Consider the following 24007-nt stretch of genomic DNA (forward strand, 5'->3'; position numbering starts at 1 on the left):
TATCCATTTGTAAATTTCTTATTTTTTCATTGCAACTTACTTTCCCACCTATTTTGGTGTCATCTGCAAATTTAGCAACAGTACCTTCTATCCCTGAATCCAAGTCACTAATATAGATTGTAAATAGTTAGGGCCCAAGGACTGAACCCTGTGGCACCCCACTAGTTACAGCTTGCCATCCAGAAAAAGACCCATTTATCCTGACTCTCTGCTTTCTGTAGGTTAGCCAATCCTCTATCCAAGCTAATATATTACCCCTAACTCCGTGTGATCTTATCTTGTGTATTAATCTTTTGTGCGGCACCTTATCAAAGGCCTTCATCCACGGGCAGGATGAGGCTTCAATCAATGATTTTAAAAAAAATAACTTTTTATACTCCCATTTAACATGTCCCAGCTCATGTGACAGAGTCACATGTGGGGACATGTTTTCATGATTTTAAATACCTTTATTTTTATGGTAAAAAATCTTCAGCTCCCTGAGGCAGCGCATGTGCGAACTTCTGCGCTCGCCCTCCTCCCGCCCCCCACGTTTCACGCTAGCTGGCCGTTAATTGGCCAGCCAGCGTGAAATCACGGTCGGGGCCTCGATCGCGGGCAGCGGTTTGGCTTCAGGACTGCTCCCAGGCCCGCCCGCCGTGCCTGCCCGATGAGGGCAGAACTCTGCCCCATGATAATGACCAGATCATCTGTTTTTAGGCCGTGGATATCAGCCAGGATAGCGGAGAGAATTACCCTTCTCTTCTTTGAAATAGTGTCATGGAACCACTCACATCCACCTGAGACGGCAGATGTGACCTTGATTTAAAGACTCATCCAAAAGATGACAATACCAACAGTGCAATATTCCCTCAGTTCTGCACTGCAGAATTAGCTTAGATTTTGTGCTCAAGTACTGGAGTGGGGCTTGAACCCAAAACCTTCTGATTCAGAGGCCAGTATGCTACCATCTTGAACCCATCACTTAACAGCAAGCTCTTATGGAAAATACCAATATAAGATGAGTTTCTTTTTCAGATGTCAGGTAACACTCAGTTGCCCTAAATCTCCATCTTCGGGACTAACTTCCCTTCAGTGTTATCATCCTTCTGGATTATCCTGATTTCTATGTTCCTTCACTGCCAGTGATAAGACACTTGAGTGTGTTAATGTACCAATGGTACGCAGGCTGTAATGTGCTGAAAATAGTATCAATAGGTTCAATCTAAGCATTCCCACTTGAAAACCATTAACAAACCAGGGCAAACTAGATTGTAGAGGTGAGGAAGGAAACCTATGGGGTATGAACATGTGACATATGAATTATATATTGAGGCACACAATGCTTGAAAACACCTAATATTGTGCCTGTCTCACGATGCTCACATCAGCTCTTTAATCCTTCCCTTTCAGTTGTATCATGTTCCCTTCACTATGCTGACTGAAAAGCAAATTGGGAAACAAGCAGTTTATTTTAAATAAAGATTAAATATTAATTACACACAGCTCTATAAGTATTATTATGGTGGTTATTGCTCTCCTCAACCACTTTTGTTCTTCCAACGTTAAGTACTCTTGTGTTTAATGTTGTTCTTCTCTCCTTCACCTTCATTGTGTTGGAATTCAGTATTGTGCCATCTCCTATACTCAAGTTCATCTTTTTCCTGAATTTCTGATCTGTTGAATTCCTTTCTTTCCTCAGCTTTCCCTTTCTCCTACAATCTAATAGGTTTTAAAATCCAAGCCTCGTGTTGTCTCATCTTTGTTCCTCTGTGATGGGCCTCTGTCCCTCAATGTGTTCCTCAATTTAAAAATAAATTGGCGTAGGAAAGAAAAGCTTGCATTTATATAACACCTTTCACAACCTCAAGATGTCCCGGCATGCTTTCCAGATAATTAAGACTTTTTGAAATGGAGTCACTGTGTGTTGTAGGAAATGAGGCAGCCAATTTATACACAGCAAGCTCCGACTGACAGCAATGTGATAATGACCAGATTATCTGTTTTAGCAATGATGGATGAATGATAAATATTGCTCAGGACACCAGAGAGAACTAACCTGCTCTTCCTCAAAAGACTGCCACATGGGATCTTTTATGTTGGCCTGTCAGAGTAAACATGATCTTAGTTGAACGTCTCATCCGAAAGATGCCACCTCTGACAGGGCAGCACTCCCTCAGAACTGCACTACAGTGCAAGCTAGATTTTGTACTCAAGTCTCTGGAGCGGGACTTGAATCCACAATTTTCTGACAGAGGTGCAAGTGTTACCCGCTGAGCTACAGCTGACACTGTATAGTTTAGAGATCAACATATGTCGATGTGTGTTGTTTCCGTATTGTTATTTGATGAACAAAATTCACTTGTCAGTTGTTTTTACCTTTTTGTGTGGTGTCAGGCAACATGTAAATCACTTTCAAACAAAGCAACGTGCTTGCTTCAGCTGATAGTGAATTGGGTTTATTCCACCTCAATGCATGGGAAAATACTTTGCTGCAATATGTGATGACCACTAAGTTTGGATAGCAAACTCTGATGAGCTGTCATATCTATTGTCTGCATTAGTTTGAGGGCTGTACTTGCCAGAGTATAAATTCAGCCCCGATTGTCAGTCAGACATCAAGTTCTACCAGTGATCCGCAGGTAAGAGAGACGGAGGGACAGAAAGAGAGAAAAAGGGGAGCAAAAGAAAAGGAGAGAATGTATGAGGGAAAACAGGATAGAAGGAGCATCATTAATGAGGGAGGCCTGAAGTGCAAATTGAACAAGGAGGGTTACAGACCAAATATTAAAATAAAGCTTGATCGAGAGAAACCTAGGTGAAGGATAAATTGCTCAGTACAGTGCATAGTTGAAAAGAGTAGGAGAGAAGGTAAGATGAATTGGATAGTGCTTAGATCACATCAGCTTTGTGTTTTAAAATCCTATAGACTATACGAGCGAAGGTTTATGAGTGATGCAAAGGGTAGTTCAGTTTTTACATATTATTTAGAGATTAGGCATTCTCAGGGAACAAGTTGAGAAATGCTAATTGGAGGAAATAGGGATGAGAGATGGTGAGAACATAGAGAACAGAAAAAGAGTGAGTTTTTTTTTGCTACTAGTAGTTTGAATAGAACATTTTTCAGAAATACTTATTCAAGGATCTGTTTTGCTGATTATAAATTAGACAAATATTTTGCCAATTGGGAATGGAATTTCCAGGATTTGCTAATTTCAATTCAGTTTTGTAAATTGGTGGTTTGATAAGTCACCTGTTTCAGACATAAGGGTACTTATTTGTTATTTTAATTTAGCTTGTGTCTTTTGCTGTGGCGGAACTTCGAACGGGCATCTTTCCCCTCTCTTGTTCTCAACTGCACATCATACTTGACGATACAGAATGTCTCAGACTACGAAGAGCACCACTCAGGAAAAGGGCACCCCTGCTGCCGGTGCAACCCCTGCTCCTGCCTCCAAGAGCCTTAAGACCAAAGAACCTGGAGTAGGCAACTTCAAGGTAAGTGTAACTGTGCCTTAGGCGTTTGATGGGTTAGGTCCCCATCATGGCCAAAAACAAGAAATTTTGGGAGCTGAGAAAGGCCACTGGATCCAACAAACTCATTCCTCTTTAATCCAATTTAATTCCTTGGTACTATATCCCTGAATCACATTCTATCTCCATTCACATATGTAATTATCTGTTGAATACATTTTAATTGATTTTCCTAATAATTTGCTAGACAAGTGTATTCCTAAAAGAAAAGTCTCCTACTCCAGCTCCTAATTCTTGTGTTCCTGTGTGGTGTATGTCTCCTGGTATTTGAATCCTTTATCACTAATCAATTTACCTCAACCTACTGAATGAGTCTCCTTCGTAATCTTGAAACATTAAATTAGTTCACTTCAAATTTTCCTCTTTTCCAAAGAGCAAACCCAATTTCCTTAACTCTTCCTCTTAAATCCTTTCCACTTGGGATTTTCTTAGTTGTTAGCCCTGGTTCCTGATCACTTGCACTGGATCTACAAAGCTACCATTGCAACACCTAGATTTGCAGTTGGAGACATCTCAACTAATTTTTTAAACCCTAAGGTTGGAAATCTCAAACAATGGCTTTGTCACTACTGGTGATGAGCACGTTAAAATACCTCAGTGTGACCATCACCCCTGGTGTTAGTTTGCCATCAAGTCTAAAATGCTTCTTTGATTCTATGCCTGTGGGAAGAGGAAGACACACAATTATAGTTACGCAAAGAAACAGATAATAGAAGTGACCTGTAAATCCTCCAGCTTCAGTGTACAGTGAAGGTTTATAGTGAAACCTGACTTTGTGTGAAGTAGCTTTCTACTGTACAACATTATAGTCCACAAGAAATTCCTTGAGTGTGCAAGTAGATGGAAATCTTGCAAACAAAATAATATGATATGAAATATTATGTATCCTGTTTTGTTAGTGTTTATGAACCTGGTGGTAAGGCCCTGAATTTCCACAAAGTTCTCTCAATCTCCTGAAGGCAATTTGTTGGAAATCCTGGAGAAACAGTGTAAACAGCTTTCTTATATAACCACTTATGCTGTTTCCTGGAGGGATCTACTGATCTCGCCCATACCAAAGAACTCCTGTAGAAATTCCTGGTGGGTGGAGTTTTATTTAGCTAAATTTTGGGCTCATTTAGGTAGGGGAAGTTCAGCTCCGCACGTTTTGTTACTTGGGGCACCCATAGTGGATGTTCACTCCGGGGTTGGGAACCCGGAGGTCAGATCATTTCCAGGTCTCGGACCAACGCCATGTCAGCATCAATGATGCCATGAGATTTTCAAAGGGAAAGGCTCTAATTGACCCAGAGGTAAGTTTGGTGCCTAATAAGTGGCACTAGGAGCAGCCTGGAGGTGGGAGGAGGGCAACTCTGAAAAGTAAACCTGGGCCTGCCGTTGCCTGGATGAATGGAAAAGGCAGGGGAGCTAGAGGACCAGCAGCCTCATGGTCCACACAAGTGCCCAAACGCTCACTGCTTGAGCAGTCAAACCTCTCTGCTCAAGAGATGGCAACTTTGTGCCACTACAAGAGAGCCTCGGTTTGAGTATTCCTTTTTTATGTAAGACTTTCCATCGGCAGCTACAATGATGAAACACAGCTACTCCCTGCTGTGCTCCTGACAACTGTGTACTAATGTGTCCCCGATTGTTCACTCTTCCTGTTGTTAACATTGAAAATTTGATTCCGTTCCTCTCTATCCTGTTAACAAACTCTTCAATGAGCTGAACTGAAACTTAATTGGAGGTGTGTGGGTTGTTATCTACCGCACCGCTCCACTCCAACCCCCCCCACCCACCGACTCTGCCTTTAAAAATTCCAATGTGCCACGGAGGCGTTGGAAGATTGACAGGCTATCCAAATGCCCTGTTTTCAGAGCACGCCTGCAACCTACCTCGCCACCCACCAACCCACCTGCCCCAACATTGATTGAAAATCCAGCCCCCAATATCAGCAACTAGCGTCCCCAGCTCAGGTATAGCACAGTCTGATGTGTAGTAAAGTTCACTCAACTCCATTCCACTGACGACAACCTCAGGTGAGCACCTTCTGTCACATCGCTCTGAGTGAGATTATCAAGTTGGTGCTGTATCAAGGGCAGTTGTGTACAAATGGTCCTTGGCTACCAGATTGACATTGGAAAAATGTAGGAACAGAGGAACTTTCATCTGCTCAATCTGATTGGATTTGAACCCACAATCTAAGAAAATAGGTCAGCATCAAATGAACCACGTGAGCCCCTAACATGCTTCTTAAAATAAATTGTGTGTTCTCATTGTACAAATTGCAGAGCAGTAGCAAAAAAAAAAGGAAATAACTTTGCATACTGCCAATAGTAACTCTGGGCACACGAAAAGATAGAAGCATCAAAATAAGACTGATGGGAAGACCAAGGTCAGTCTCCAAAACACAGACTAATCGGATTCTTGATGCCTGACTGTCTTCTTCCTTTGCTGCAGATCTTCATTTATGAACAGGAGAACTTCCAGGGAAAATTCTTGGAGTTTTCCACTGAGTGCATAAACCTGTGCGACCGCAACTTCGATAAAGTGGGCAGTGTTCGCGTGGACTGTGGACCGTAAGTTTCTCTCAGAGAGTCGTAAATCTTTGGAACTCTCTTCCTCAAAAGGCGATGGAAGCAGAGGCTTTGAACATTTTTAAGGCAGATATCGATAGATTCTTGATAAGCAAGGGGGTGAAAAGTTATTGGGGGTATGTGGAGTTGAGGCCACAAACAGATCAGCCACCATCTTATTGAATGGCGGAGCAGGCTCAAGGGGCCGAGTGGCCTACTCCTGTCTCCTAATTCATATGTTCGTATGTACCTTCAAAAGAACGAAACACTGCTAGAGCAGTGACCAGAGGAGATGGGACGCCCACTTGTGGCCAAGCAGTTGTGACCTTGAGATGCGTTTCGCCTGAACTCCCAAACCCAACAGGTACAGCTCTAGGATTGTTACCACATCAGCCTGTTGCTTATTAAAGTACGGCTCAGTGGAGGAATGGAGTTCAATGGAATTGCACTTTGCAGTCTCAATATGCAGCCCCTCAGAGTGAAAAGGCACACACTCAAACCCTTACTTAATTGTTGTGTATGAAAGAGCTCCAACAGAAGCCAGATACTGAATGTAGAAACTTCTCAAAATCTCAGAAGAGTGTAATTCACAGAGGCTGGGGATCCTGCTGGTGGTGGGGGCCAGTTCAACTGCCTGGAGATGGCCTCTTGGTGGCAGACCAGGGGGCTAGCACGCCAAAAAGACCTGGAGACTCTTCTTTCTTGCCCGGGTGCAGCATGAGCTGCAGGCTGCCCTGTAGAGGATTCCCCCCACCCCCCAACACCCCACAGTGGTCAGCCCAGCTGCAAAATCCATTTTGATTTTAAACTTTAAAAAAGTTGGAGAGAAGCAGTCTCCATTTTGAAGCACTCTCTCCCTCACTTACCTGCCATGGTATCCTACTGCTCCTTTCAAACTGGAAGGCTTCTGATTGGCCGTGCAGCTTCAAGAGGCTACCTGAAATCTTTAGTCGGATTTGGAGTCCTCCTTCTGGCCCATTAATTGGCCATCCTGGGAAAATCACCACGAGTGACTGCTTTCCCACACAGTGTGGGCCTCTGACCTACATCTGAGCTTGATGAAGCGATTCAGAAGCCCACAGGGAAAACTCAGCCCATTTGCCTCTGCCGCTATCATCTGTCACTTTGATACAGGACAGCTGGGGAAAACTTCAGGAAATATCAATAAAATGAAATGCTGCTTCTTAGAAACGTTGACCTTTTCTTTCCCGTCCTGATTTAATGCTGCTTTGTCTCCTAGCTGGGTCGCTTTTGAACAAGCTAATTTCCGTGGAGAGATGTTCATCTTGGAGAAGGGAGAGTATCCACGCTGGGATTCCTGGTCCAACAGCTACAGGAGTGACCGCTTCATGTCCTTCCGTCCAGTCTGCATGGTAAGTTAGTCAGACCTGGCTGAAAAAATTGGTGACTTTAGGCCAAAACATAATTTATGGGTTCTGTGACCGTGTGAGCAGTGTGGCGGCTCCCATTAGCACGTGAGTAACGCCAGGGCAAATGCCACAGACAGTTCATTTAATGAGTGCAAACGCCATGGAGAAAAGATAGCTTGCCCTTGTGTACCATTACATAGAGACAGTTGTTGAATGGCTTTTCCATAGAGAGGCATTACTAGCAAATTGAAGATTTGTGGCTCTGCTTGTCCATAGTTCCAAACTGCAGCTTCAAGGTGATGAAGAGGCGCCCTGGCGACAGGAGTTGGAACCTGGAAAAGATGGCTAGAGAATTTAAACTCTTCAATCATATGTAAAAGATAGTTTCATTGCAATCATCCCTTTTTGCCATTAACCCTTCGCTCTCCATAACGTTGATGCTAGTTCAAGACTTAAGTTCTGCGCCAACATTTAGGGAGGATGTTTGAATACATATCTCGCAACCCTCGGCTGAATACAGCAAAAAAGTTGTCATTTGATAGGTTTCCTCCCTCACCTCCACACTTTAGCCTCTTTCTCATCCTTAACTTTTCTTTATTAATGGCCATTGCTTTTGTCTTTTGCTTCTCTTAAACTTCGAATATTCCATCTTACAAACCCTTGATGAGATGGACGAGATGTTAAACCAAGGCTCCGCCTGGCTTCTTGGATGGATGTTAAACGACCTCACAGCACTATCTGGAAAGCAAGTGGGGAGGGGTGGTCATCCCTGGTGTCCTGACCAATATTTATCCCTCAATCCACATCACAAAAAAGAGATTATCTGATCACGATCACATGGCTGTGTGTGGGGGCTTGCCGTGTGCAAATTGGCCACCGCGTCTCCTCTAAAAATACTTAATTGGCTATAAAACGCTTTGAGACATCTGCTGGTCATGAAAAGTGCAAGTCTTTTCTTCGTCCTGGCATCCACAATGCCTCTTAAATCAAGAGTCATCGCAATGTCCTGGACTATTCAGGGATATCAAAGCTTTGGAATTCCTTACTTCCCACAATTCTCCCTTAGTCTCATAATCTACTTTTAAAACTCAAGCTTGTTGCAATATAATAACTATCTCAACTTCCCTACTCTTTTCACCATTGGTGATGTCCTGTGCTTTACTGCGATTTTCAAAAAAATTCTCACGGATGAGAATTTTTGTTCAATTAACATTCGATCTACACTCCCAAATAATGAAGTAACTACAATAAAAAGGAAAGTTGATTTTAACAAATTGTCTAATAGCTTTTTTTAAAACCACTAAACAGGACAACCAGGAACACAAAATCTCCCTGTTCGAACTTGCTGAATTCCAAGGCAATAAGATGGAGATCACTGAGGATGATATTCCCAGCCTGTGGGCTTATGGATTCTGTGACCGTGTGGGCAGTGTGAAGGTTCCCAGTGGCACGTGAGTAACACTTGTACAAATGCCACAGGCGACTCATGTAATGAGTGCAAACACGGTAGAGAGAAAAGGTAGCACGTCCTTGTGTATCATACCTAGAGACAGTGGTTGAATGGCATTTCTCTGAAGAAGGATTACTAGCAGATTGAAAAAGATTTGCAGCTCTGTTTGGCTACGTTCCCAAACTTGAGCCTCAAGGTGATGAAGAAAAGCACTGGAAGGTGGAAAAGATGACTAGAGAATTTACGTCATTTAATTTAAAACAAGCAAGAAAAGCAGTCGTCATACCCTGGAACTCAAGTGCAATTTAGAGTTGGGTCTGATTGGGGATTGTCTTCCCTTACCCAGTTTTCATTTCTCTCCCGACAGGGATTGGGGTGCAGTTCCATGATTACTAGCTGCCCACCAATTGGCTGGTCTTCCTGACAGAGCAATGAGTGTGGGTGGGCCACATGGCTCTGGCCAGCACATCACACTCAAGAACGATCTTGCCCTCATCAATCGACAATAACTGGAAATCATGCCCAAGGCCTTTCTGACTGACTAGTGCCACATTGCTTTAAACTGGGCAGTAGGTTTACCTGCTATTGCTCTGAGGGTGGCGATTGGGAGTTGGGGGGGGGTGGGGGGAATAGGATGCACTGTAACTTCAGTGAAATATTGGATCCGCTGAGGGGGGTAGGGATTTGGTGGCGCAACTGGTATCTGAACCATGACGATTGTATCGCTCCTTGTTGCAGGTGGGTTGGTTACCAATATCCTGGATACAGAGGATACCAGTACTTGTTTGAGATGGGAGATTACAAACACTGGAATGATTGGTGTGCCCAGCAGCCCCAGATGCAGTCCATTCGTCGCCTCAGAGACATGCAGTGGCATCAGAAAGGCTGCTTCCAGTTGGTTACTAAGTGAGGAAACACTCACAGCTCCGCAAGCTGATGGAGAAGCTGATGCAGCTCATTTATTTGATGGAATCATTTATGTTGAAGGCTCCAATAATTATTTTTAACCCATTCTGGTCAGCTCATTTCTCTGCACTTTACAATGTAAAGCAGATTTTTCAGAATCCAAAATATACTTTATGATGCGAATAAAGAAATTGGATGAATGCTAGCGTCTCAGTCTGGTTCATAATACGGTTGAGCATTTCCTGAGGGGATATCTTTCCTTTAGTTTTCTCCCCTCCTGTCCTGAAGATGTGGACACCTGCTGTGATCAGGTTCAAAAGAACATAAAAAAAACATAAGAAATAGGAGCAGGAGGAGACCATTTTCCCCCTCAAGCCTGCTGCACCATTCAATACGGTCATGATTGACCTTCTACCTCAACCCCACGTTCCTGCACACTCCCCGTGTCCCTTGATTTGATCCCTGAGGGATCAAAAATCTACCGATTTCTGCCTTGAAAATACTCAACAATGGAGAACCCACAGTCCTCTGCGGTAAAGAATTCCAATGATTCACGACACTCAGAGTGAAGAAACCTCTCCTCAGTCCTAAATGATTGCCCCTTACCCTGAGGCTGTGCTCCTGTGTTCCACGAGTCCGGCCAGCTCACATGGCCATCCTTCACTTATAAGCACCACAGTGAGTGTTGACAAGGTAGTTGACCATACTGAAAGTGATTCCAGGCTTGTCCGTGCGCACACGCTTTACAGCAAGGTCCCTGGATAGTAGTGCAAACTCCACTTGGCTTCTCTCTCCCTCCAAGTGCCGCGAAGGTCAATTGTGTCACAACTGCCACTCAGCAATGAGCTGGAAACTAAATACTTCAGCGAGATGAATTTGATTGTCCAACAGAGCATTCAAGTTAATCTTTCATAATCTCAGAGTCAATGCACAATGAAGCTCCAATTAGCCAGAAGTGCAGCTTCTTGTCGATTTTCGGGCTGTATTCGACTTAACTCAGTGGGTAGCGCACTCACATCTGAGGTAGAAGGTTGTGGGTTCAAGTCTCACTGCAGAGACTTTTACACAAGACCAATGCTGACACTCTAATGCAGTGCTGAGTGAGTGTAGCACTGATGGAAGTGCTGTCTTTTGGTTAAACTGAGAGCCTGTCTGTTCTTTCACATGGATGTAAAGAATCCCATGACACGAGTTCAAAGAGCAGCAGGATGGTTCACTCCAATGTTAAATGTGTAAAAATGAAATAATAAAACTTAAATTACAGGACTGGAAAATCTCCTGATCTGTTAAGCCAACGCCAAAGGGGAATGCCTCTTAAATGCCTTCTCCCTCAAATATCTATTCAATTCTCCTGCAGCTTTCTTAACGCCATGGCTGGGAATTTCCAAGGTCTGCATGGTCAGGACCCAGTGTGGGCTGGTTTTGAAAATTGTGGCCCTTGAGATTGTCCCGGGATCTCGAGGCTTCTGGGGCAGTTTTGAATTTTCAAAGGGTTGGAGGTGGGAAGAAATGGCTAAAGCGCTGGACACTAATTCATGGCCCCTGAAGCTCAAATATCTTGTTAAGGAACCTGTTCCGAACAGAATGCAAATTTCCAAATGTTTCCTGGTGAACACGAACACTCTGGTGCATGTCAGTGCTAGCTGTTAGGTTCATCATGTGGCCTGAATAAATTTCTTCAGAAATGTTTGTGAGAGAAGTCTGCGGGGTTAAATCATGCCAACACGAGTGCTGGTCCTTACCTTGTCGTGCAAGGCTGCCGTCCTCTTGTTGTGTCCCTTCCATGACCTTGCCAAGAGCTGCCTGCTCAATTCAGCAAGGCAGCGGCAGTCCCCAACATGGCTGCCACCTTCCTTTGCTGGCTGGTGACAGGAGAGCAGCTCCCGCCTCCTGGAGGCACTCTGCACTTCTTATTGGTTGTCGAGCTTGCCTCGTGGCCAGTTAGGTCATTTACATTTAAAAATAGAGCCATGGAACCATAGAAAAATTACCATAAAAAGAGGCCATTCAGCCGATTATGTCTGCACAGGCCAAAAAGAGAAAAAAGAAACTAGCCGCTCATTTTAATTCACTTTCCAGCACCTGGTCCATAGCCTTGCAGGTTACAGCACTTCAGATGCTGATCCAGGTACCTTTTAAATGAGTTGAGTGTTTCAGCCTCAACCTCCAACTTAGGCAGTGAATTCCAGACACCCACCACCCTCTGGGTGGAGAAGTTTCTTCTCATGTTCCCTCTGATCCTTCTACCAATCACCTTAAATCTATGCCCCCTGGTAATTGACCCCTCAGCTAGGGGAAACAAGTCTTTCCTGTCTACCCTGTCTCGGCCCCTCATAACTTTGTACACCTCAATTAGGTCATCCCTCAGCCTCCTCTGTTCTAAGGAAACAACCCCAGCCTATCCAATCTCTCCACAATTTTCAAACTCTGACAACATTCTTGTAAATCTCCTCTGCACTCTCTCCAGAGCAAATATGTCCTTTCTGTAATGTGGTGACCAGAACTGTACACAAAATTCCAGCTGTGGCCTAACCAGTATTTTATACAGTTCCATCATTACATCCCTGCTTTTGTATTCACTACCTCGCCCAAGAAAGGAAAGCATTCCGTATACTTTTCTTGACCACCTTGTCTACCTGTCCTGCCACCTTCAAGGGCCTGTGGACATGCACTCCGAGGTCTCTCACTTCCTCAACCCCTCTCAATATCTTCCCATTTATTGAGTATTCCCTTGCCTTTCTTTGCCCTCCCCAAATGCATGGCCTCACACTTTTCTAGATCGAATTCCATTTACCACTTTCCCGCCCACTCAACCAAACCATTGATATCACCTGGAGTCAACAGCTGCCCTCTTCACTATCAACTACACAGTCAATTTTGTGTGATCTGCAAATTTCCCAATCATGCCTCCCACATTTAAGTCTAAATCATTAATATATACAACAAACAGTAAGGGCCCCAACACTGAGCCCTGTGGAACACCACTGGGGCTCGGATTCCATTCGCAAAAACATTCATTGACCATTACCCTTTGCTTCCTGTCACTGAGCCAATTTTGGATCCAAATTGCCACCTTCCCCTGTATCCCATGGGATCTCACTTTCCTGACCAGCCTGCCATGTGGGACCTTGTCAAATGCCTTACTGAAATCCATGTAGCCAAATCCACTGCACTACCTTCATCAATATTCCTTGTTACTTCCTCAAAAAATTCTATTAAGTTAGCAAGACACGATCTTCCCCTAACAAAGCCATGCTGACTGTCCCTGATCAATCTGTGCCTTTCTAAGTGACAGTGCATCCTGTCTCTCAGAATTGTTTCCAATCATTTGCCCACCACCGAAATCAGACTGACCAGCCTATGATTTTCTGGTCTATCCCCCTCGCATCCTTTTTAAATAATGGTACAATGTTTGCAGATCTCCAATGCTCTGGGACCTCGCCTGTATCTAGTCAGGAAAATGATCCTCAGAGCATTCATTATTTCCTCCCTGGCTTTCTTAAACAGCCTGGGATACAATCCATCTGAGCCTGGTGATTTATCCACCTTCAAGGATGCCAGTCTCCCCAATACTTCCTCTCTCAATATGCTTATTGTATCCAATATTTCACACTCCTCTTTAAGTAGAATGTCAGCATCATCCCTCTCCTTAGTGAAGACAGAGACAAAGTACTCATCAAAAACCCTGCCCACATCTTCTGCATCAACCCCACAAGTTACCATGTACCTCTCTGATAGGCCCTGCCTTTTCTTTAGTTATTCTCTTACTCTTAACGTACTGGTAAAACATCTTAGGATTTTCTTTGATTTTACCTGGCAATTTTTTTGTATCCTCTCTTGGCTTTCCTAATTTCTATTTTTACTTCACCCTCGTACTTTCTACACTCCTCTAGGCTTTCTACAATATTAAGTCTTTTGTGACTGTCATAAGCCTTCAGGTCACGAGAGCGAGGCAGCTCAACCTTGGAGTCGGGATCAGAAATTCATCCGAGTGTTGGGCTCCTCAGTCCACATTGAAAATCTGGCCCTGTCTATCTCGACTTCCAGAATGTTCCATATGTTTAAAGTGGTTAAATCTGATCTATCTTAGCTTAACTAAGTTTTAAGTTATTTCCTCTGGTTCTGGAGTTTGTGGCAATCTCAAATCCCTCCGGATTCAATTTCCTTAGGAACCATAATGATAGACTCTCCCCTGGGATATCTTTTCCCCAGAGTAAGCCAATCCTAAAGTTCTGTAACCCATCCTCACAGCTCAGAAACCTAACACAAAGAGTCAGGGAGATGCCCTCATGGCATGCCATCTGGTAATTTGGCAGCAGGGGGCATCACGGTCAAGCTGATCAGCCCAGTTAAGGAATCCAGGCTTAGACATGAAGAACACCAACAGTCACTTGGCTCAGATACTGAGAGCTGGCAACACACACATGGAACCAGCCTCAGAAAGAGTCAGTGTCTTCAGTGAAAGGAGGGGGGCGGGGTGGGGGGGAGAAATTTTAGGCTTGATGAGGCTGGGGGCGGGATGCGGTGTGTGAAATTATTCACTTTCTTCACATGACCCTCTGAGCTGTGCTCGCTGAGCCTCCGGGATGAACGACGATTGTGCCCTCACCCCAGACGTAATTCTAGATGCCAACACGTTTCTGCCAAGTCTTCTCGAGGCAGAATGAAAACAGCAGGTGTCTGACCTGCCTAGTGCACCAGCCTGTCTGCCGCAGATACTGGCTCATGTGGCAACCCCTTTGAGGAACTGTCAGCCATAGGGGAGCAGCTGGCACAGAGCAGTGCGACGGTGGGGAGACGCTTACACAATCTATTAAATCTGCCGCTGCCGTGTGATTCCAGCTTAAAGCCTCCCCACCTCCTCAGGATGACCCATAGGGCTTCATGAGGAAGAACGGGGGCTATTTCGACACTGCATGCTAGCTGCAAAATGAGGATAGTGAGTCGGACACTTCATTTAACATTTCCATTAGAGCCAAGTGGACCTAAAAAGTGGGGGGAGGGATGTAAAACAGGCTGATGTTTCATTATTGGCCAGTTTAGGCCCTCACAAAACCTTAGAATGACCCCCCACTTATTAATGTGGGAATTCAGCCACTGTAGTGGAGTGTATCCAAAATGGCATCAAATTTGTACGATGCAAGATTCCACAAACGGGATGAGACAAAATGACCTGAGGACCTGTTTTTAGGGTGGCCAGTTGAAGGATGAATGTTGGCTGGGACAGCAGGATATCTCAATGCTCTGCCTAAAATGGCGTCAGGGATTTTTATGCCCACGGGCAGGCAGATAGCAATTTGGTTCAACCTCTTACCAGTTCAGGTGCCGCTCCCTCAGTATTTGTATTGAAATGTCAACTAGATTATGTGGTCAGTCCTGGAAGGCCTCTGACACAGAGGCAAGCGTTGCCTCAATGGAGTCAAGCTGATACTTAAATTCATAACGGCAACAACTTTGCTTTGCATTTATATAGTAAAACTTCCCAAAGCGATTCCCAGGACTGTTATCAAACAAATTATGACACCGAGCCACATATTAAGCAGATGATCAGCAGCTTGGTCAAAGTTGTATGTTTTAAGGAACGTCTTAAAGGAGAAAAGGGAAAGATAGAGATCAGGGAAGGAAGGTTTAGGGAGGTAATTCTTGAGGTCTAGACAACTGAAGGCATGGCCACCAGTGGGGGAGTGATTAAAATTGGAGACGCTAAATGGCCAGAATTAACAGAGCACAGCTACCTCGGTGTATTGTAGGGCTGGAGGAGGTTTCAGAGATAGACAGGGGTGAGGACATGGAGTGACTTGAAAGCGAGAATGTGAATTTAAAAATTGGGGTGCTGCAGGACTGGAAATCAATGTCGGTTAGTGAGCACAGGGGTGATGATGGGTGAACGGGACCTGGTATGAGTCACGATTCGCGTAACAGTTTCCGCAGTGCTGAGGCAGGGCAGAGTCGGGGCATGTTACAGAGATGAAAGTAGATGATCCTTCTTGGTGATTTGGAGCAGATATGTGGTCGAGACTCACGATAGAGTCAAATATGACAACAGCATTACAAACCACTGCGCCCATGCCAAGTGGGACATAAGATTCTGGCTGGTGCCCTCCTTGCTCATGTTGGAAGGTGGGCACAGTTTACTAGGCGGTGGGGTACCCCTTTTAATCTCATAGGCTCAGTCCTGTCTGCTGCTCCAAGTTCCCTCAGGTGCTAACTGTTGCATGATGCACTTCCTGCTATTCTCCATCCTGTTCTGCAGAGAGAGGGAGAACATGGGGGTTTTATTTTTTATTCGTTCATGGGACATGGGCATCACTGGCTTGGCCAGCATTTATTGCCCATCCCTAATTGCCCTTGTTCAGAGGCTGTGGGTCTGGAGTCACATGTATGCCAGACCACCTAAAGGACATTAGTGAACCAGACGGGTTTTTACAGCTATCAACTATGGTTTCTTTGTCATTATCAGACTTTTAGTTCCACATTTTTTATTGAATTCAAATTCCACTATCTACCATGGCAGGATTTGAACTTGAGTCCCCAGAGCATGGCCCTGGGTCTACTGGATTACTAGTCCAGTGACAATACCATTATGCCATTACATAAGCAAACAATGATATATGCAATTGTAAAGCACACAATAGCTTGCAAGGTTTATTTTGCTGAATTGAGATCTTTAAATATTTCAATCTGGTGAATTTATGGCTTTCGATGATCCTCTTACTTATGAAATATCTCAAAAAAAGGGACAAAACTGAACTCTTTTCTTTCTTCGAGAACAAAATACTGCAGATGCTGGAAATCTGAAATAAAAACTGAAAATGCTAGGCATACTCAGCAGGTCAGGCAGCATCTATGGAGAGAAAGAAACAGAGTTAACAGGTGAAATTTAATTGAGGCGATGTCGGGTTGGGGGGGCGGGGGGTGTCCCACGCACCAGTTGGAGAGCCGGTGGAAACCCCAAATTGCCTTTCCGTGGGAGACCCCACGCTGTTTATGTGCGCTTAATATTTATCAGGCTCTTACCTGGACAACATCAGGCCTCCCACTTAAGGCCCCAGTAGAGTGGAAACCCAGCCCCTGAGAGCTGCCAGCCAATCAGGGGCCAGTAGATCTCCATTACCAGCAGCATCACCAGGAGTGCTGGCCAGTGCCTCAGTCAGCTATTGCCCATGAGAGGGTTAGAGAGGTCAGCTGCCAAGATGATGGGTATTGGCAATATAAATTATAAGGACATGTTAAGGAAATTGGTGCACCTTCCATTGACAGGGCAGAGGATTCAGGATTATGCTGGGAATTGAGGAGCTAACCTAGGCAAGTTATTTACCATGGTGATGATTCCAAATACCCGGCGGACCCAAGTTCAGATAAAATCAATAGTCTTGTACAGGCTTCATTCTGTGCTATATCATTCTATGATTTTTAAAAATTCATTCATGGGACGTGGGCATCACTGGCTAGGTCAGCATTTATTCTCCACCCCTAATTGCCCTTGAGAAGGTGGTGGTGAGCTGCCTTCTTGAACTGCTGCAGTCCCTGAGGTGTAAGAATGCCCACAATGCTGTTAGGATTTTGACCCAGCAACAGTGAAGGAACGGCGATATAGTTCCAAGTCAGGATGGTGAGTGGCTTGGATAGGAACTTGAAGGTGCTGGTATTCCCATTAATCTGCTGCCTTGTCCTTCTAGGTGGTAGAGTTTGTGCGTTTGGAAGTTGCTGTCAAAGGATCCTTGGTGAATTGCTGCAGTGCATCTTGTAGATGGTACACACTGCTGCCATTGTGTTTTGGTGGTGGACGGAGTGAATGTTTAAGGTGGTGGATGTGGTGCCAATCAAATGGGCTGCTTTGTCCAGGATGGTGTCGAGCTTCTTGAATGTTGTTGGAGCTGCACTCATCCAGGCAAGTGGAGATTATTCCATCACACTCCTGACTTGTGCCTTGTAGATTGTGGACAGGCTTTGGGGAGTCAGGAGGTGAGTTACTCGCTGCAGGATTCCTAGCCTCTGACCTGCTCATGTCGCCGCAGTATTTATATGGCTAGTCCAGTTCAGTTTCTGGTTGATGGTAACCCCCAGGATGTCGATTTTTTTGAAGAGAAAGAAGTCAGAAGATAATTTTCATACAAAAGATAATAGATTTGTTGAATAAATTACCAGGTTATGCTGGGGACACTATAAATAGAGTCAAGATTTAACAGGTTGTCAATAGCTGGGGTTGCCCTTTGAGAAATGGATAAGCTTGTTGCAAATTGCCCTTTTCCACTCTTAAAAACACTCGTATTCATTGTCAGTAGCACTTGCTACCTAAACATAATTAAAATGTATTTCGTGATGGTGAAATCTGCCACTTGCACAAATAAACATTAGTGTCCATATGTATATTAAAAACAGAAAATGCTGGAAAAGCTCAGCAGGTCTGGCAACATCTGTGGAAAGAGAAGCAGAGCAAGCGTTTCGAACCCGTATGACTCTCAAGAGCTCTGAACCACACAGACTCGAAACGTTAACTCTGTTTCTCTCTCCACAGATGCTGCCAGACCTGCTGAGCTTTTCCAGCATTTTCTGGTTTTATTTCAGATTTCCAGCATCCGCAGTATTCTGCTTTTATCTTAGTGTCCCTATGTATATCTTAATTTTTTTTTTTGTCACTTGTGTTACTCTTTCGCTGGATCTAATTCTTTTAATGGCTTTCTCACTGTAGGTGAATAGCAAATAGTCTAATGTTATTAAGAGCTGATGCTATTAAAAGATGATGACTGAGCTTATTTAATGATGAATCTTGTTTCCCCCAAGCACTTCTGTGACTTCCCAGTGTCTGGCTGATTATAAATCAAAGAGGAATCTTTCCACCTGACATCTTCAATCACCGCGCAGTAGTGATATTTAGGTGCAGGCTTTTATCCAGTGAAGGCCTCGTGTAGTAACTGTTGCTAAGGAGACATGTTTGGTGTAGGAATTGGAGTGTAAGGAATTCTGGAACATAGTTTCTCTGGGACTTGATCATACTCCAACCCGTTGCAGTGACTAAGTCAAATTCAATTTTTATTGCATGGGATTCCAGACCTTTCCTCAGATCTATGAAAGCCATAGACCAACTGCCACGCTCACAATTTCAACATTTCTGCTTTTTGATCCTTGAGTTTAAAAAAATAAGTCTAGGCCAGGGCTTCCCAAACTGACATTGGGGTAAGGAACAATGGCTGCCATGGAGCTCAGCTTCGAGGTCGCCTTAAATCCTTGTGTTTTTTTTCAAATGGTGGGCGAGGCCTAACTGACCAATCCTAGAGGCCTGATTCCTGCTCAAACAAGCCAGTGAAAAGGTAGGTGCTCTTTGTTGACCCCGCAGTTCAAACAGACCCCACCCTCCCACTGCCCCCGGCCCCTTAGACCACCCTGCTCTCAAGCTCTTCCTCTGGCCTACACTCTGGGGTCATAGCAACTTTCAAGCCTCAAAATGTAGTCACAGAGGGAAACAGTTTGGGAAGCTCTGGTCTTCCAGAGTTATGTTTTCAGTGGAATCGGGTGGAGGGAGGAATTAGTACACGCGTACGGACATTTCATCTTCGCCTCTGTGTATCTCCATAGCAACCCTCCCCCTGTCCCTACCTTCCTCATCTCCTGGGAGACAATTCCCATCGAAGCTGCCCAGAAGCAAGTGGCTGTTTACAAAATGCACGTGAATGTTTGTTTGCTCCACGTCTTCGCACAGGCTTTTTCCCCTTTGGGATTAGCAGGCTGGCTATAAACTTGTTCAACCATATATGAACATTCCTCTAGTATGTGGCCAATCGTGAACCTGTATGGACTTTCTGACTCAGAGTCAGGGGTAGTGTTCATCGAGCCACAAGCCCTCCACTGCCCATGAATATTCCCACCATTTGTGCTAATTTGAATGTGGTGAGAGGACTCCTGTTTGGTCTGGGTTCCGCTGTTTAATGAGTAAAGGAGATCAAATCTCAGTCAGGATCTGTGAAAATGCTCAGGAAGTGCTGATTTGCACACTATTCTTGAAGACACATGTTTTTTTTGGGAGCTTTGGCTTTCATTGTGGCCTCAGGCAGCTTCACTTTGTCGAAAAATATCACAGAGCCTAAATAAAACACGAACATTAATGTGCCTTGTGAGTAAACAATTGGGACACTCCTTTTTTGGACTAAGGAGTCTTTATTTAAAAGAAAAACGTTGTATCTGGATTAAATACAATAATACATGTTAAAAAGAGTCGACTGAACAAGGATTTTTTGTTAATTTACTAAAAGAAATAAAGGACACAGCTTTAGTTGAAGATAATAGTCAACATTCTATAGAGGCTTCCTGTTTCTTTATAGCCAAAGTATCCACTGAAATACTGGCCTCACTTCAACACTGAATTTTTATTCTTCTTTGTTTCTCTAATAACTGAAATATCTACTACTAAATAATGTCGAAAATGAGCAACTTCTGGCCTGGCTATCAGACAGAGGCCTGACAGAAGTAACTTGTTTCCATATATAAAAACATACCGATTAATATTCATCTGGCTTCAAGGAACTGAGTGGTAATAAAAAAAAAGTGTAAGAATAATCTAACCACCTCTTGCTTTCTTTCCCCCGCCGCCCCTTCTCTGTTTTTAACCTTTCACCAAACCCTGTCACCTCCGAGCCTGCAACGGTTAATGGATGCCCAAACCTGGGACCCAATGGGTATTAATAGTACAGAGTTCTGTCCAGTCAGCTGTTAACTGCGTTGTCACACTTGTGTGTATGTATATGTTTGGGGGGTTGGGGGGAGGTGTCAGTCCTTATCACATTTCTCCTGCTCTATGCCGTCTGCTTGCCTAGTAGGATTCATTAGTGGCTGTTTGAAAAGAAGCTTCAAAACTCCCAAAAATATAACCTCACAGAGTCGGGAAAAACGACCCACTGGAAGGTAGAATTGCTGCTGTTGGTTTGTGGTAGGAAGAGGTTATTTTTGAATGGAAGTTGGCACTTTTTTCTCTAGTTTGTGTTTCTTTTTCCTCTTGGTGCGGTTTGTTTCTAGGTGCTGGAGAGCTTGACCGAGAGGGTTATTTTTAGTCTGCATGTAAGGACAGCTGTTGCTCGAGTCTCCAGGCTCTCTCATTGTGCTCTCGCTGGGTTCTCATACCTGCTCTGCTGCAGAATGCTGGCGAGAAAAAAAATGTTGACTCTCTTCAGAAGTCGTGTGAGGTGGGGGGGGAATGAAACTGTCTGCTGCTGCTGCCTGGAGGCGGGGAAGGGGGACAAATGCGATCTGAGGCCAAAATCTTATTGATTTTGTTGTGCTAGCCTCTAGAAAGAAGTGGAAGGCCTGGCCTAAATCACATGGCCCTCTGATCTGGACTGTGAGTTCACCATTTTAACACTGGGTTGTTAGCTTTATCCTCTGAATGGAAATAGCGGGTTGGGTATAGGGAATGAGTGCGAGTGCACCTCACACTGCCTTTGAAATCTCCAGCGAGTGCTCAATGGATGGTCTGGAGAATGGGCCTCCTGAACTGCATTACGGACACATAGTTCAGAGAAAAAGGTGAATGAAGTCAAGCATTAAAACAGTAAAAAAAATCTTTTGTTTTGTTTTGTTGTTTTAAAGTTTTTGCCGCTATACTGAAGTTAAGTTTATTTTGCTATTGTATAAGCGGGAGGGGAGCGCTGTATAAAGAGAAATGCATTGAGTAAATTTAAAATGTGTAATTGAAATGAGAAGGTGATTGACTTGTTTTACTATGCTTTGTATCCAACATATGGTTGAACCTAAGTGTTATGGACTTGATTTTCCAGACAGGTTTCTCATAAAAACAGTGAACTTTATTTACAGGGCTTTAGCAGCAGTTACATGCTTCTATTAAGAACTACAATTAGATAAAAATTCCACGCGTAAGATTCCCGTACTTTGGGCTGATTCGTTCACACTTTCACATAATACTACACAGTTTAATAAGTCTTAACGCTACAGTCACTACATTCCATAAAGCTACATTTCTCCCCCTTTAAATTTTTTTTTACAATTTGCATTCACAGGAACAACTACATTCATGACATTACAAATATATACACAGGTTATGAAATTATAAGTTCAGTCTCTCAGGTAGTTTCCTGATCTGGGTGGAATGTCGTAGCTCCATGACTTTTGAATCTCTTACTTAATCTTACATTTCTGGAATTGCAGCAACATCAGGCCCAGTGTTATCCACTCCGACAGAGACATCTGGTATGTCTACCCTTGGTTGATCAATCACAACAGGGACCACAGGTTCTACAATGGTTACAGGTGGAACATCGGTTTGTTGGGGTGGTCTCCCTTCTTCTCAAATGATCCACGTGTTTTTGGGTGATCTGGCCCTCCACTTCTAAATGGTCCGGTCACAGAAACTATTACAATAGGTAACCAACTCGATCTATCACCGAAGTTTCGTACAAACACTGTTTCACATGCAGTAAATTCTCATTCTTGGCTATGCAAATCATGAGTCACTTTTTGATTCCCTTGACTGTTCTTTACCTTCCTCTCCAAATTGGGAGGTACCAGGCTTAATCTGGTATGAAGGTGGTGCGTCATAAGTAATACTGAAGTTGTTAAACCTGTAGTGGTGTGGGGGGTCTTTCCTGAACCATCTTCCATCTTGCCTTCTTCTGCCTACCATAGAGTTTAGTCTTGCCCTTCATTTTTACTTCTCTCAGGTGAAATCTCAACTTTGTTCAGTTTGGGGGTTGAGCTACCCATGGTTTCATCACCCACTTGCATTTTGGAAGGTTTCACGACCTTTCCTTCTGATGCCTCTTTTGTTTCAATCAGCTGATTCTTCAGCTCTCCTGTCTCCTTCTTGTATTTTTTTGGCTTCCTCCTGGAACCTTGAACATTGCTGCATCTTCTCTGCCAACTGGTTCTTCAGTTTGTTCAGAGTGGCATTAAATTCATTCTGCTCCTCTTTGTAATTTTCCAGAGGTACAACCTTTGACCTAAGGGATCCTTGCAGTGTGTGAAAGTCTTTCAACAGGTTTTCCTTTTCTCCGTGAAGCTCACTTGCTTCATCTTGAATCCTGTAATTCAGCAGAGTCTCCTTGAGTTTCTTCTGCTGTTCTTCCATGCTGCTATTTAAGACAATCTTCATTTCCTCAGGCTGTTGAATGGCTACACACTCCTTTCGCATCCTGTTAACTCTCCAGGCTCATTCTGAAGTACTTTGCCTTGTTCCTTTTCCAATGCAGGAACTCTTCCGGCTTCTTTTTGAAATCTCACTGGCCAATCAAGGTCAATTTCTCTCAACCAATTACAACCTAGAAGGCGTTGGTCCTTCACCTTCCACTGCAATTACAGGGAGCTGTGCTGTCTGGTGCTTGTAATAAACAGGTACAGTGGTAATACCTTTCACTTGTATGGCTTCACCAGTATACGTTTTCAGTTTGGCTGAAGTCTGCTCCACGTTCAATTGTTGAATACCCTTGTTTAAGTATTTGAATGTGTGCACCCCCACTACAGTGGCTAATGCACCGGTATTCACTTCCATAATCAAAGGTTTTCCATTGACCTGCAGGGTAACAGTGATTGGCTCTGTTTTCCTTACTTTCACATTAAATAGAGAATAAACATTGGGATTAGTGGTTTCTGGTTCTTCCACATTATGTACTTCAATCAGTTTAGTTTGCTGCCTGGGAGTCTATCTCAATCTTGCTTTACATTGCTTCAGTATGAGCTCTCTTTAAGACAATAATGGCACTTCACCTCTTTAAAAAGGCAAGTTTCAGGGATTATGGTTACTTCCACATTGGTAACAATTCATTTTCAGATTTGCTGCTGAGCTGTCTCCTGTATGTTATTTAAATTTTCGGGTAGCAGGGACTGTCTCCAGCTTCACGGCCGACTCTCTGGTTTTCACACAACGCCCGGCAGTCTGTTCCCGCCCCAACTGGAAAACTGCGCCATTTTGTACACCCCGTCAGGCCTGCGAATCCCACTCGGCGCTTTCCATCGCAAGCGCTATTTCTAATGCTCTTTTAAAAATCGATATTTACTTCAATTAATAACCATCGTTGAATGGCATCATCGAGCACACCACAGACCAAACAATCCCTTAACATATCGTTTCGGATCTCCCCGAAGTCACAATGTTCAGTTAGCCGTTTCAACTTTGCTACACATGTTGCTATGGTCTCCCCCGGCCCTCTCACTTCCGAATTAAATTTGAACCTCTGCATGGTTATGGAGGGTTTGGGTTGAAAATGACA

General features: G+C 43.9%; 1 protein-coding gene across 1 annotated transcript; it reads left to right on the plus strand.

The window, feature by feature from the left end:
• Positions 1 to 2567: 2567 nt before the first annotated feature.
• Positions 2568 to 9994, plus strand: LOC144687880 (beta-crystallin B1-like). The gene is made up of 6 exons (XM_078554446.1): positions 2568 to 2621; positions 3275 to 3477; positions 5953 to 6071; positions 7309 to 7441; positions 8747 to 8889; positions 9627 to 9994. The coding sequence occupies exons 2-6, from the start codon at positions 3361 to 3363 to the stop codon at positions 9796 to 9798; spliced, it is 684 nt and encodes a 227-aa protein (XP_078410572.1). The 5' UTR covers positions 2568 to 2621; positions 3275 to 3360; the 3' UTR covers positions 9799 to 9994.
• Positions 9995 to 24007: the final 14013 nt, after the last annotated feature.

The sequence above is a fragment of the Cetorhinus maximus genome, chromosome 12, assembly GCF_964194155.1.
Source record: "Cetorhinus maximus chromosome 12, sCetMax3.hap1.1, whole genome shotgun sequence".
NCBI lineage: Eukaryota > Metazoa > Chordata > Chondrichthyes > Lamniformes > Cetorhinidae > Cetorhinus > Cetorhinus maximus.

Bases quoted from the DNA above. Each gene is read 5' to 3' on its own strand.
- LOC144687880 (XM_078554446.1), top strand. From the start codon at position 3,361: ATGTCTCAGACTACGAAGAGCACCACTCAGGAAAAGGGCACCCCTGCT. The intron at 3,478-5,952 runs GTAAGTGTAACT...CCTTTGCTGCAG, and splicing joins CTGGAGTAGGCAACTTCAAG to ATCTTCATTTATGAACAGGA. The intron at 8,890-9,626 runs GTGAGTAACACT...TCCTTGTTGCAG, and splicing joins GTGAAGGTTCCCAGTGGCAC to GTGGGTTGGTTACCAATATC.